At 40.8% G+C, this 13311-nt stretch overlaps 1 protein-coding gene across 1 annotated transcript in view; it reads left to right on the top strand.

The window, feature by feature from the left end:
- NEK10 (NIMA related kinase 10) overlaps positions 1-13311 on the top strand; it is a 196387-nt gene that overhangs the window by 52115 nt on the left and 130961 nt on the right. The window contains exons 16-22 of the mRNA XM_019536158.1: positions 5132-5196; positions 6161-6263; positions 6375-6503; positions 6979-7116; positions 7958-8003; positions 8567-8688; positions 8883-8985. Coding sequence (XP_019391703.1) covers positions 5132-5196; positions 6161-6263; positions 6375-6503; positions 6979-7116; positions 7958-8003; positions 8567-8688; positions 8883-8985 — 706 coding nt within the window. The remainder of the gene's footprint in view (positions 1-5131; positions 5197-6160; positions 6264-6374; positions 6504-6978; positions 7117-7957; positions 8004-8566; positions 8689-8882; positions 8986-13311) is intronic.

Raw genomic sequence — 13311 nt, 5'->3', positions numbered from 1 at the left:
ATATTGCCTCCATTTCTTTAGAGCTTGAGCATCTTAGTTTGGTCCTCAAACAGCATGGCAAAATATAATGCAGAGTAAGGCAAACTTAAAATGTAGGGTCATATGTTTCCTTTGCAAAAGATTAGCAAAGGAATGTCCTCTGAAGGATGGTCCCTGAGCTTCTATAATCAGGTAATGTTTGAATCCACCTAGGCTGAAAGTGACAAATCACTTGACATTTTGTAGCCTTTGTGAAATCTCTTTAGTGTGCTTTTAATTTCTAGTGGGCAGCTGTCTATGGGCACCTAGATACATCATGAAGCTCTGCTCTGACACATGCTAATTCATGTGCTCTAGCAGTTTCCATATCGCATGTATTCAGCATCCCCACATTTCAAAATGGCAGTCAGGGCGCTTTAACTGAAGGTCATTGAACGAGTTTTAGTTAAAGTGCTCCTGCCACCATTCTGAAGTGGGGAATACTGAACACACATGATGCTGCAGGCGCTTTAATTAAAGCGGCTCTCAGAGCCACTGTAATTAAAGCACCCTGCCCTCCACCCCGGAGTACATGTAGAGATGCCCTGTGATACTAAGGCTACCTCCCCATCTGCCACCCTGGCTAGCCCTCTTGGTAGACATTGAAAGAATTACATTGGTATAAATACTGTACTTCCATCTTTCCCAGAGAAGTCCTTCTAAGTCAAGTGTGAAATGGTTTGGGAAAACTTACACAGCTGATTTGCCTGTTGTAAATGCTCTTGATGGCAATCAAGTAGCTTGCAAGTGCACTAAAATTTTATATAACCCTTTAATTAAATCAATTTAAAACTTTTTGTAGCATTATATTTTGTAGAAATTGGAGATGAAGGAAACTTGTATATCTTCTTTTAGAGTTAATAAAATTAAATGTATGTGTAATGCAGTAGGCACCTGTTTACTATGGTAACAATAAAGTTTTGAATAAGTTTAATCGGTGTTAATTTTAATGCAGTACTCCATCAAAGGTTACAAAAATATATAGTATGAGTTAAATATAAAGGGTAAATTGACAAGAATAAATTCTATTATAGTAGTGCCTTCTAGTGCTATGCTGACATGAAAAAGAATTACCACTGTATTGCTACATTCAGGTAACCCATATAAATTTTTCCTTTCATCAAAATCATCTGCGGCTGCCTTTTGTCTTTTTCTCATAGCTGATTTCTATATGTATAAATAGTGGGTCACATTTTATGAATGTTGCCAACATATTTTTTACAATGTGGCCTGCATCTTTATGGCTTTGACCAGACTTCATTGCTACTAGTACTTTTTCAATCAAAGTCCTTTATTTGGGGCTAGTTATGATAATATTACTCATTCTTTCCACACTCAGTCCATATATAAAGTATATAAGGCCTTAAATCTGAACCATTTCAGAGACATCAGTCTGTTAGTATCACAGTACTACTGTGAGGAAGGCCTGCTGTATTCTCATTTTATAGACTAGAAATAAACAGAGAGGTAAGGAACTGTTTCAATTTTTTTTCTATTCTGTGCTTCAGCTCTCAGATCATCATCTTTTATTAAGGCTTCGAGAAATCTCTAAAAAAGAAAATATTCAGGGTGACAGCTGTTGATCTAATCTAGGAGGTTACACTGTACAGAGAAGGCCCTATGATGCTGATTTTTTAATAGAATATTGGAACTGCTAACAAGACAGTTATTTGGGAGTAAGAAAAACATACTGCTTTTAAAATAAGACAGTTTCTTGGCAATGTTGGTGATTTCATCCCTTGCCTGCAACATGTTAGATATCTTGTTCCCCATAAAAATAACATTGAGCTTTGATCATCCTCCCCAGCCATTAGTTTTTTGCAATATGTTGAATGGGTACAGTAACAGGTGGCAGTTCTCAGGGCCCTTCTCAAGCTGGCCTGCCCACCTGTCTCTATAGGGCAGTCCACCCAGTCTCACCTGCAACGACTTTCCTGTTCTATAGACTGTTGGTATGATGTGGGAGACTGCCCATTACTGCTCTGATGCCAGGAGGCACTATCTGCAGCTCCAGCCTTCCCTACACTGCAGCCCATGCCTTGCAGATGGCGTCACAGTTCTTAACATCACACTGGGCCCCATAATCCTTCAGTCCAAATAGATCTCTCCAATCAGGCGGCCTACTCCGCTCTCATTCTGGGCTACCTAGCTCCCTGTACTCTTCCCTGCCTCGGGCATACCCCACTCCCCCAACCTTTGGCCACAAAGGCCCTGGCCTCACCTCCAAGGCCAGTCTGAACCCCAGGCCCTCAGCTCTGGGTGTCCCTCACAGTGGGCCCCTGGCCTTTTTGATCCTTCTATTCCTGGCCCCAGCATTGACCAGTTGAGGGTGCCTCAAGTCAGGCTTCTTGAGCATCACTTTCTCTCATGAGTCTGCCTTCTCAGTCCTACTGTGGGGTTACCCACCCAGTTGTGGGGAGCTGGAGTTAAGGCACCCCAACCCACCTTGCACCAGGGTGGTAAGTGGCCTGGCATTTCCTGGGGGCTCCCGCACCACCAGGAGCCCCACCAGACCACCCATCCCTGGCAGGGTGCAGTTTTAGGTTGTGCCCAGGACCAAGTGCCTCTTATCAATCCCCATAAGCTTCTGCCCTTACCTCCAGGCTGTTCCTGCTGCAGCTCAGCTAGGCAATGTTTCTGCCTGCCCTGACAGCAGGGGACTGCAGCCTTTTTAGATACTAGGGCCTCAAAATGGCTGCCACTATCAGGCACCTGCTAGATGCCTGACCCAGCCCTTAAAGTGGTAGGCACCAACAGTGCCCTGCTACAAGTAGGTATAGTTAGACAGCATTCAAATGAGTTACCTAAAGAAAATATTTATTATCTATGAGGCTCCGATCTCAGTCCAACTTCCTTTTGTTTATTACATTTTCATGGATTTTTTTTCTGTAGTAATGGTTATATAGTACTTGAATTATTTATAGAAATCCCTGTAAACTAGATGATGTTTACTTGTTTGGTTGATCTTCTGATAATTAGAATCATAGACAATTAGGGTCAGAAGGGACCTCAGGAGATCATCTAGTCCAACCCCCCTATTCAAAGCAGGCCCATCCCCAGCTATATCACCCCAGCCAGGGCTTTGTCTAACCAGGTTTTAAAAACCTCCATGGATGAAGATTCCGCAATCTCTCTGGGTATCCTGTTTCAGTGCTTCACTACCCTCCTCACAAGAAAGTTTTCCCTAAAATCTAAGCTAAACTGCCCTTGCTGCAACTTGAGGCCATTGCTCCTTGTTCTGTCATCTGCCAAAGCTCAGAACAATGTATCTCCATCCTTTTTGGAACCACCATTCAGGTAGTTGGAAGTTATGCAAATTAAATATTTCATGAAACTTGTTTTATAGAACTTACAAACAGTAGCATAAGGACAGGTAGCAGTCTTTCTTGGAACAATATCCTATGGTTGAAGAAGCCAAAGCCCTCTGGTGACACCGTCTGTGCAGCCATTCATTGCTTTGCAGGATGAGTCCACTCCTGCCTGGGTCCTTCCCCTTGACTGGGAGGATTGAGGAGAACATCACCCGAGCCCCTGTCCCTTTCACCCTTGCACCCAGAGCCCTGTAGTTGCTTTTGATCTTCTCAGGGTCCCTCCTGGCAATTTGATTGGTGCCTTCATGCATGAGCAGCATGGGGTAGTAGTCAGATGGTTGGATGAATCTTGGTAATCCTTCCATGACATCTTGGATCCAAGCTCTGGGCAAGCAGCAGGCCAGGCCAGGCCTGCAGATGGATCCCTCTGCCCCCTGCAGAAAGGAGTTTGCAACCACCACCACCCATCACTTCCTCTTGATTGCAATGGTCTCAATCCTTTCAACTTTGGGGAAGCCTGGCCTGGCCTGTTCTACCAACAAAACATTGCTTCTCCTTTTCTGTTACTAGAGCTCCATATCTGTTCTCTAGGCAAACCACTGAAGGTGGTAATAAAGACTTCTGCTTACTTCCTGAACTCACAAGCTTCCAACTTCCACCTTCTTTGGAGTTGGTGTCCTCTTTCTTCTCTAGCACTTGCTCTGGCAGTCCCTCCTCTGCAGTCCTAGAGGTCTCCTCCAACCTTAAATCAATGAAGTCCTTATGGCAGAGGATGCTTCAGAGCCTTACCACCTCCTCCTGTAACTCTCTTGCTGCTTAAGAGTGTGGTACAACCAGGAGGCACTGTTCACATCACAGGCACTCCCCCATCTAGCTATCACTGGTAGGAACCTGCAGGCTGCAGTCTCCACAGCACCAAACCAGGACCTGGGTGGAAGCCTTGATAATGAGTGGTTCTACCTGGGCAGACCTCAAAGCAGAGGAAGACCTCAAAGTAGCTGTGGCTCTGGCATTGCAGTGTCCTCCAACCATTTATCTGGGTTTCTTAATCTGCCGCCTCTCCTCCCTGTCCCTCCTTTCAAGCAGGCCTTCCCTAGCAAACTTTCCTGTAAATTGACTTGTTTGCTGCTGCTTAGTCCTGAAAGGTTCCATTTTCCCTGCTAACCTGCCTCGTTTCACCAAGCTTCCCATGTAGGAAGGTGAGAGAGAATTTCCAGACAAACTTGTGGATTTTTAAAAGTCATTAGTGGGATGTGTTTCTTTTTTATCTCCTTTTGACATTTTTAGTGCTCTACTTATTGTAAACCGCCCTGAGCCTTTGTTGGAAAGGGTGGCATATACATGGCATAAATAAATAATAACAATACACTCCAGTTTTCATAAAAAAGAGTCCAATTCTGCTCTTTTATCTTTGTGCCACCCCACTGGCTTCAGTGCAGCAATTCCAGGATCATAGAGCAGAATATGACTCAGTCACCAACTATACACAAATAAAAGAAAATGATTTAAACTCCATGAACCTCAAAGTACAATATTATTCATGTATATATAATTCATCCATAGTTTCTTTCAAGAAGGCCTGCCCACATTTGAAGTACAGTATGCATTGAAACAGATGGCTTGTGACCAAAGTGTAGAACTGTTTATTTTTACTTTCATGAAGATAATTACCATGCTAATAGGATGGCCTACTTAGTCACTTTGTAGAAAGGTCAAGACTGTTTGGATCCCATGTTGTTTTATATGCTGTTTTTTAATTTGCCTGAAATTTATGATTAATATAAACATTTTTCTTGCTTTAGTGTTATGCTTTTAGAGCCTTGAGGTTTCTCTTCAGTATGGAAAGAAACAGACATCTTTTTAAAAGGTATGGAAATGAAATATTTCATGGAATTCATTTTATAGAGCTTATACACATTAGCATAAGGACAGGTGGGTGAGCAGGGCATAAGGCCTAGGTGCTGCTTAATGGCAGGAAGGAGGGGAGATGCCAGAGTGACTTTTAGTAGTGTTTACCTATGCCTTTGCATCATATAAACAGAATTTTACAGCTATATACCCTTTCATTTTACTTTTGTTTTAATAAATCAGACCTAGCTAGCTTTTGTTGGTCTGCTACAGTTTAAAAGATTTATAAAGGGTGTCGGCTAGACAGGTGATAAGTTGTGACTGACTCTTCTTCATCCTTTTTCCAACACACTTTTTCTTAATTTCTATTCTTGCCATTCCTTATCCTGTCCTTATCTGTTTAAAAAGACAGAGACAAACATCAACCAAAAAAAAATCAACAATGCCTCACCTAATTTTCACTGTGTTCATTGATTTGTATGTTGTATTCCTGCCTCCCATCCTCAGGGGCCTGGCAGACATTACATTTATCACATGATATGACCATTCTATGATGTAATAAAATGGCAAGCAAACAATAAAGATGTTCTACAGTCACCCCTTGCCTGATTCTTACAGTCAGCCAATCATGCGGATTGATCAAGGGAAAGCCCTGATATCTGGGATGCTGCTGCCTTGTCTGTTGAAAGGGGCACTGGGCTGCCTGTCAAGTTGCTGACATACTGGGAGCCTGACATGCATAGCTGGGGCTGGGTAGCTTACATAGCCTGGCATGCATGTCAAGCATGGCAAGATGTATGATTTTCGGGATTGGGTATTGGTTAAAAATAATTTATTACATTATTTAGAAGTAAGCAATAGCAGCAAATTATTATAAACTATGAATAATTTAATTTTAAAATTATTTAACTCTCTGTCTTGTGGACACAATATTGTGTTATAAATCTCAGTTTAAAAAATATACAAATATTCAATCTTTGTAGATTCTTCCCTACTGATTTGTTTGAGATCTTCATTGATATTGGACATTACGTTCGTGATATCAGTGCTTATGAAGAACTAGTATCAAAACTCAATTCATTACTGGTAAGTACAATCACAATTTTTTCATAAAGTTAAGAAATACCTACTTTTTGCAATGTACACACATGTAGATAGTTAAAATATTGCATTTGTGTTTTTTTAATTTATAACCAGGAAGAGGACTTGAAGCAAATTGCTGAAAGTATTGAAAGCATTAATCAGAACAAAGCACCTACAAAATACATAGGCAATTATGCAATTTTAGATCATCTTGGCAGTGGAGCTTTTGGAAGTGTTTATAAGGTAAACTTAGCCTTTTGATTAAAAAAAAAAAAAGATTTTCTATTTACAGGTTGGTGGTGTTTTTTGCTTCCATTATAAGTATTAGTATTCTTGCTGGACACTATTTGTATGTCTAAAAAGGACCAATACATTTCTCAGGTCTTCATTGCTGCATTTTTCCTTTGCATTATTTTTCACAGCCAGCAGTTCTGCCTGCTACAAAATGTGAGAAATCTGTGTAAAGCTCAGGGATTTGTAGCCCTGTTTTTGCAAAGCCTCACAGAGAGTGTCTTAAAACATCTATCCCTGAAGGATACTGCTATCTCCACCACAGGGTCCGCCACTTTTTGATCACATAGTAAAAAGAGACACGGATATAATTTTTGTAATGGAATCAAAACCTGTCTCATTATATAATAACTTAATATTCACAGGGTTGGGGTTTTTTGCCTTCATCCTTTGTTGTTTGATTTTTGAAGTTTACTCTTCTCCTTAGGTTAGAAAACATAGTGGCCAAAATCTTCTAGCAATGAAAGAAGTCAATTTACATAACCCAGCATTTGGAAAGGATAAAAAAGACAGAGAGAGCAGTGTAAAGAACATTGTCTCTGAATTAACCATCATTAGAGAACAGGTGAGTCTCATAAATCCTACCTTCATGTGGGGATGTCCTCTAAAAATTTCTCACCAGCACTAAAAATAGCTCAGCTGAATTGTTTTCTGTATTGGGAGCACTACTAGTTGTTACTGGTAGTATTTTTGTTTTGTAAGCACAGTAAAAAACACCAGCAGTCTAGCTATTCTGACAGCTTCTATCATGCAACTCAGCCTATATTACCAGCAGCATAAATAGGGATTTAGAACTAGATCTTAGTCAGGAAAAGCGCTTCCTTGTGATTAAAATTACGTACACGTCCCCATCTTAGTTGTAATTTTGAAATTAAAAGTCTGATTAACTGTTGGCTTTTCTCTTTGAACCAATGGAATAATTTTCAGGCTTGGTCTTAAACCTTCTTTTCCAGGTTGGAACCATGTTGTTCATTCACTCTGTTCCTGGTAGCTCTAGGGAGAGAAAATATACTGGTGACAGTCATATTTGCAAAACACCTTCTCCCACAATGTAGCTTCAGAAGAAAGCATAAAAATAGTTCAGCCTTTTCTCTGTACACTCCTAGGGTTCACAGCCTGTGTTTTTAGGAAGTCCTTTTACTCTCTGTGCAGACAGAGAAGAGAAATCTTTTTGCTTTGACTCTGCAAAGTGCTTAAGGCTAGAGAACAATCTACTCCTAAATATTTATTAAATTGAAGTAGTTGTAATCAGTATGAACACAGTAATTTTTTAATGCAAAGTCATTTTTGAAACATTAAAAAATATTTGCTCTTCATACCATTGATATCTGCCCCAATTTATAGATCAGTGTATAAAAATGTGCCCTCTGTCTGACACTAATTCTAAATTATTTTTGTTATTGTAGCTTTATCATCCCAATGTTGTACGATATTATAGAACTTTCCTAGAAAGTAAGTATATCTTAGTAGGCTACCATGAAGTATATAATGAAAGAATTGTAACATATACTTGTCTCAGAACAGTAGAGTATATCTAACACAAACAGTAGACACTTTCTCTTAGGGATAGTGCTATAGTTCTGATAGCCTTAGACTGCTTTAAGAAGTAAAATACTGAGGTGGCTATTATTTACATTTATTGCTATAGCAATAGTACCACAATCTGCCTGGCATTGTCTAAACACAGAAACACTATCCAAACATGTCTGAAAATTAATATGAATGGTAACTGGGCCATAATTTGTTAATTTCATGGGTTTTCCCCCATGTGTATAACTTCTTCAATGTAACAATTAGCTAGATTAATTTTCTGTAGTTGTAGAAAGCATGGCTTTTTAGAAGGATTTGAATAAGCAAGAATTATAATGTAAACCTATTTGCTTACACAAGTACATGTTAGTAGAGTACTCAAATAGCAACTGAATTTGTATATTTAGAATAAAATAATGTTCTGTATTCAGATATCTTCTATATAATATTCTTTTGCTATTACCCTTTTACTTTGTTGTGCATAGATGACAGGTTGTACATAGTAATGGAGCTTATAGAGGGGGTACCACTAGGAGAACACTTTCATTCTTTGAAGGAGAAGCAACAGCAGTTCACAGAAGAGAGAATATGGAATATATTTATACAAGTAAGGATCTACATTTGTTTTATGACATTCCTTTATGTAATTTGTAGAAGAGTTTATATATGTTAGGCTACTAAACTGATAAAATAATCCTCACTGCGCTGAAACAGTACTGTGATGTGAATGCTATTGTGAGTGACTTTGAGTAGTTGCTAAAGTTCCTAATGTGCTTTTCTTGTTTGATGTTTGTTTTAAAGCTGTGTTTAGCTCTTCGTTATTTGCACAAAGAAAAGAGGATTGTCCATAGAGATCTCACTCCAAACAACATCATGCTGGGGGACAAAGACAAAGTAACAATTAGTAAGTGGATTTTTTACAAATGCTGAGTTTTAGCCCCGTGTACTTTGGTCACCACGCTTCAAAACTAGTGGACTCTAGTGAATGAATTCAGAAGCATCCAGTAGTGTAAACCAGTTAGTAAGGTTACCAATTACTGGTTATTACTAGCAGATTTCATCAGCTGTGACTATATTACACATGTATATACTTACTATTGCTGACCAGACAGTGCAGTCTTTATTAAAAAACTACTTAGGATGATGATACTTCATGGCCTGCTTCCATTGAAGTCAACAAGAATATGAGGATAGACAATCACTTCAGGTACATGTACCAAGGTGCCAGAGAACATACAAAACTAATGTTGTATTCCATGGGTCTCATGCAATTGTAAATTACTCATCAATTAGCTTTCTTCAAACCACATTCTCTTATTTCACTTGCTGTAGGAACATTCAGGAGTCTTTTCTGGTCAGTCTGTCAGATTGCATGACATGCAATCACAGTTAGAGACTTTACTTTTAGTGCTCAGATGCAATCCTTGGCACCAGGTACTGCAGTACTTCTTCTGAATGTGGTTACAGCCTGTGTAAAGCACTAGATTTTAAGTGCATCCCATTAAGCGAAGAGGAAAGAGTCACAAATTGGAGCACATAAGGAACTAGGACTGGTTGCCAGAAAAGATGGGTGCTGATGAACACCAGGAAAGGAAAGGACTACATCCCTTCTCTAGTTAACAGTACAATTATCCTGCAATACCTCTCTTGTGACGGGGACTCCTCATCTCATCCCAATTCTTTTAACCAAAGGTTTCAGGTTCTACTTGCACCCAGAACTCCCATTTTTCGTATTAGTGCTTACTCATGATCTTGGGAGTGATGTTGATACCTAAATAATGCCTTATAATGGTATATATACTGGACACCCATGTTTCCCATCACCCATAAATGGAGGCAGGAGAAACAAGCACAGTTTCAGAATAGGACTGGAAAGCAAAATCTGAGCACACAAAAGGTTTTAATTCCAATGACTGAATTAATGAATATTCTGGTAGCCTACCAAGCAGCTCAGAGACTGTAACTATAACTATAAGCCCATGATAGTCAAAATTGCTCTCGTTCACTGATTAAGTTGCTGAAACGACAGAATTTGAGCAATGGAGAATAGCTACTTGCTTTAAAAAAAGCCACCTGCACATATAAATACAGCATTCTACTCTGAGATTAAAAAGTAGTAACATTTAAGTTATGGGTATATGAACAATTTATAGTGGGGCAAAATGGAGCTGTTTTTTATTGCAGAGCAGTCACTCCACAGTAACTGCCTGTGGACACACATTTTTATCTCCTGCCAAGTGGAATTTAAATGCCAATAACTTAGTCCTCAATAAAAGAGCAATAAATGACCATGTTTTAGCTTCTAGTGACTACAAGTGAAGAGTGTATACTGGCAGTTACCTCAGAACATCTGCTGCATGGAAAAGCCCAACCCTTTTTTGTGCCCCATGGTAAATTGTTTGTATTTTCATATTGTTAATGTCAGTTATATAAACTAACTAATTTGTGTACTTTTTGATTTAATGATTACATCTAATATGCTAAAATGATTGACCTTTAATAATTATATCAAATCAAATGTTTTGATTGGGATTGGCCACTGAATTATGGAAATATACATTCATAAAAAAATTTCTAACAAAAATCCTGAGTATAGCCAGAGGGCATAACAACAAACTACCACTGAGGGGCACTCTTGCCTTGATCTTGCTGCTTTGCCTTGCTATCTGTTTACTTACAGAAGTGCAGAATAATTTTCAAGCACGTTCCCCAAATGGTACTAGAAAAGCATTTAAATGTGTGTCATAAATATAAAGATAAATGAAAACCCAGGGATATGAAAATCTACTTAAGGCTCTCTTTTGTGCTCTTGCAAGAGACTTGCAGCATTTGAACACTGTTTTAGTCTACTTAGTCCAGAAAACAATAATATGTAATAATACACATGTGGTGGAGGAGGGGAAGCTGAAGGGCTTTTCCTCATTATTTCTCAATGTCACCATAACTTATTTTATGACCCTGATAGTCCTCTTAATAATAGTGAAAACTAACATAATAAATTAGTAAATTGTATATAATAATAATTTATATTGCATAGTAAATTGACATGGAATCCCACATAATCCTTACAGCCCATACATACCAAGGTCTGGATTACTTAATAGTTTTCATAGAGGCAGGATATTAGATATGTGTGGAAGAGGTTGATTACTTACTTGACAAATTGAAAAGGATCCCTGTACAGTGAGATATGTAAGGTTTAAGATAGGTGAATATTCATGTACAAGCTCTGGAAGTTCTTAAAACCTCATTCTGCAACATGTTTAAGACCGGGACAGATTTTATTCATCCAAACCTAAATAAAATAAAATAAAATAATTCTGTTTCACATGCCTAATCACTAGGGATCCTAGTTTTCTCTGTTTAAAAATCCCAAATTCTTTGATAAAACCCCCCAAATCTTGCTGGGGTCATTTGACCCCAGTATTCTTTCCTGCCATGGCAGGGGGTCGGACTAGATGATCTGCTCAGGTCCCTTCCGACCCTAGAAACTATGAAACTATGAAATTCTCTGATTTAAAAAACCCAAAACCCACATTTTTCCATTATTAAAATGAAACACAACTGTATATATAGCTGTCAGTTGGACACAATTTTTTTTATATATTTACAATTTTGAATCAGTTTGGAAGCCTACCAGTGCCTCAATCATTATAATAAAATAAATTCTAAATACCTATATATTTTGGCTTTTGAATTTGTTTTTTTATCATGGAAAATCAGAGCTCCCCCTGGACCCACATCCTGGTGAGTGAAGGGGGCAACTGTGGCTGTCCCCCTCCCCTTGTTGCTTTGTGACTCTGAGCAGCCAGTGCTCTGCCCCTGCTGTTGCCCCTCACTCCCAAACAGTGCCCCCAGCCCTGCCGGCGCTCCTCACTCCTGAACCACAGCTCCCTGGCCCTGCTAGTGTCCCTCAGTCTTGACCCACAGCCTCCTGGCTCTGCTGGTGCCCCTCACTCCTGACCCACAGGCCTCTGGCCTCACTGGTGCCCCTCACTCCTGACCCACAGGCCTCTGGCCTCACTGGTGCCCCTCACTACTGACCCACAGCCCCCTGGCCCTGCCAGTGCTCCTCACTCCCAACCTACTACCTTTGGCTCCCAGGACACTGTCCCCCTGTGTGTGAGGGAAATAGGCCGTGTGTGAGGAAGGGGGGTGTAGGCACAGGTGATGCAGCAGGGGGTGAAGGGAGCACAGGTTATGAGTTGGGTGCATAGGGGGGGCACATGCCCCTCCCCCAAGATTTCTGCACCCATAACTGGGTGCAGGCCTGTAACCAGGCTGAACCAACTCTGGGCAGGAGCTGCCTTTGGAGGCTGGTAGGTGAGACCCAGCACAGGAAGAAGTGTCGTGCCATCATGGCTGCCAAGGTGAGGTTCCCCCTGCCCACCTGGTAGCAGCAAGGAATACAACTTTGTGTTGTCGCCACTGCTATGCCTTATCTTGGCAGCCATGGCAGCACAGCATTCCCTCCCATGCCAGGTCCTCCTTGCTGGCCATGGAGGTGGTTCCTGCCCAGAACTGGTTCAGTCTGGCTGTAGCCCTGCACCCTGCTGTGGGTCCAGAAATCTGGGGAAGCATGTCCTCCACTGCCCCCCCTACCTCTCCCATCCACTGCCTGTGCCCCCAACCCTCTCACTGCATTACATGTACTCCCACACCCCCACAGCCATGTCACCTATGCCTGCCCAAATCACCTGTGCCCTCCCCACCTGCCCCCATAGACTTACCTGGAGGGAGCTGCGCGGGCTGATCTCCACCACCCTGCCTGGGTACACATGTATGTGTGCATGTGCATATGCATATGGCACCCCCTGACACCTGCATCCTGCTTCCCCCAGCCCCAAGCAGCCCCTTGCAGGCTAGAACTCTGCTAGCCTACGAGGGGAAACCCACCATTTCCTGGGTTTTTCTCTTTTAAAGAAGAAAATATCTCAGAACTGATACGGCTACAGAGAACTTCTCCATATTTCCTAGCTGGATATGGGGGCAACTTTGTTAGAGGACCATTCTTTAAATCTCCTTCTCATATGTCTCACTGGGAGATACAATTTTTATATATAGTAGTCGTCATTTGAAAAAAAAATAGGGGTGCACTGATAGAGATTTTTGGGGCCAATATCAATAGCCAATATTTAAAGAGGCATATTGGCCAATACTGATCCAATTTCTGATACAGTTGCCTCCAGCTGGTCAGTCCATGTGGAAGGGGAGGGGGGGAGAGAAGGGG

This window comes from Crocodylus porosus, unplaced genomic scaffold, assembly GCF_001723895.1.
Source record: "Crocodylus porosus isolate Cpor-Errol unplaced genomic scaffold, CroPor_comp1, whole genome shotgun sequence".
NCBI classification, from domain to species: Eukaryota; Metazoa; Chordata; order Crocodylia; family Crocodylidae; genus Crocodylus; species Crocodylus porosus.
The sequence above is the reverse complement of the archived record's forward strand: the minus strand, read 5'-3'. Positions and strand labels throughout refer to the sequence as shown.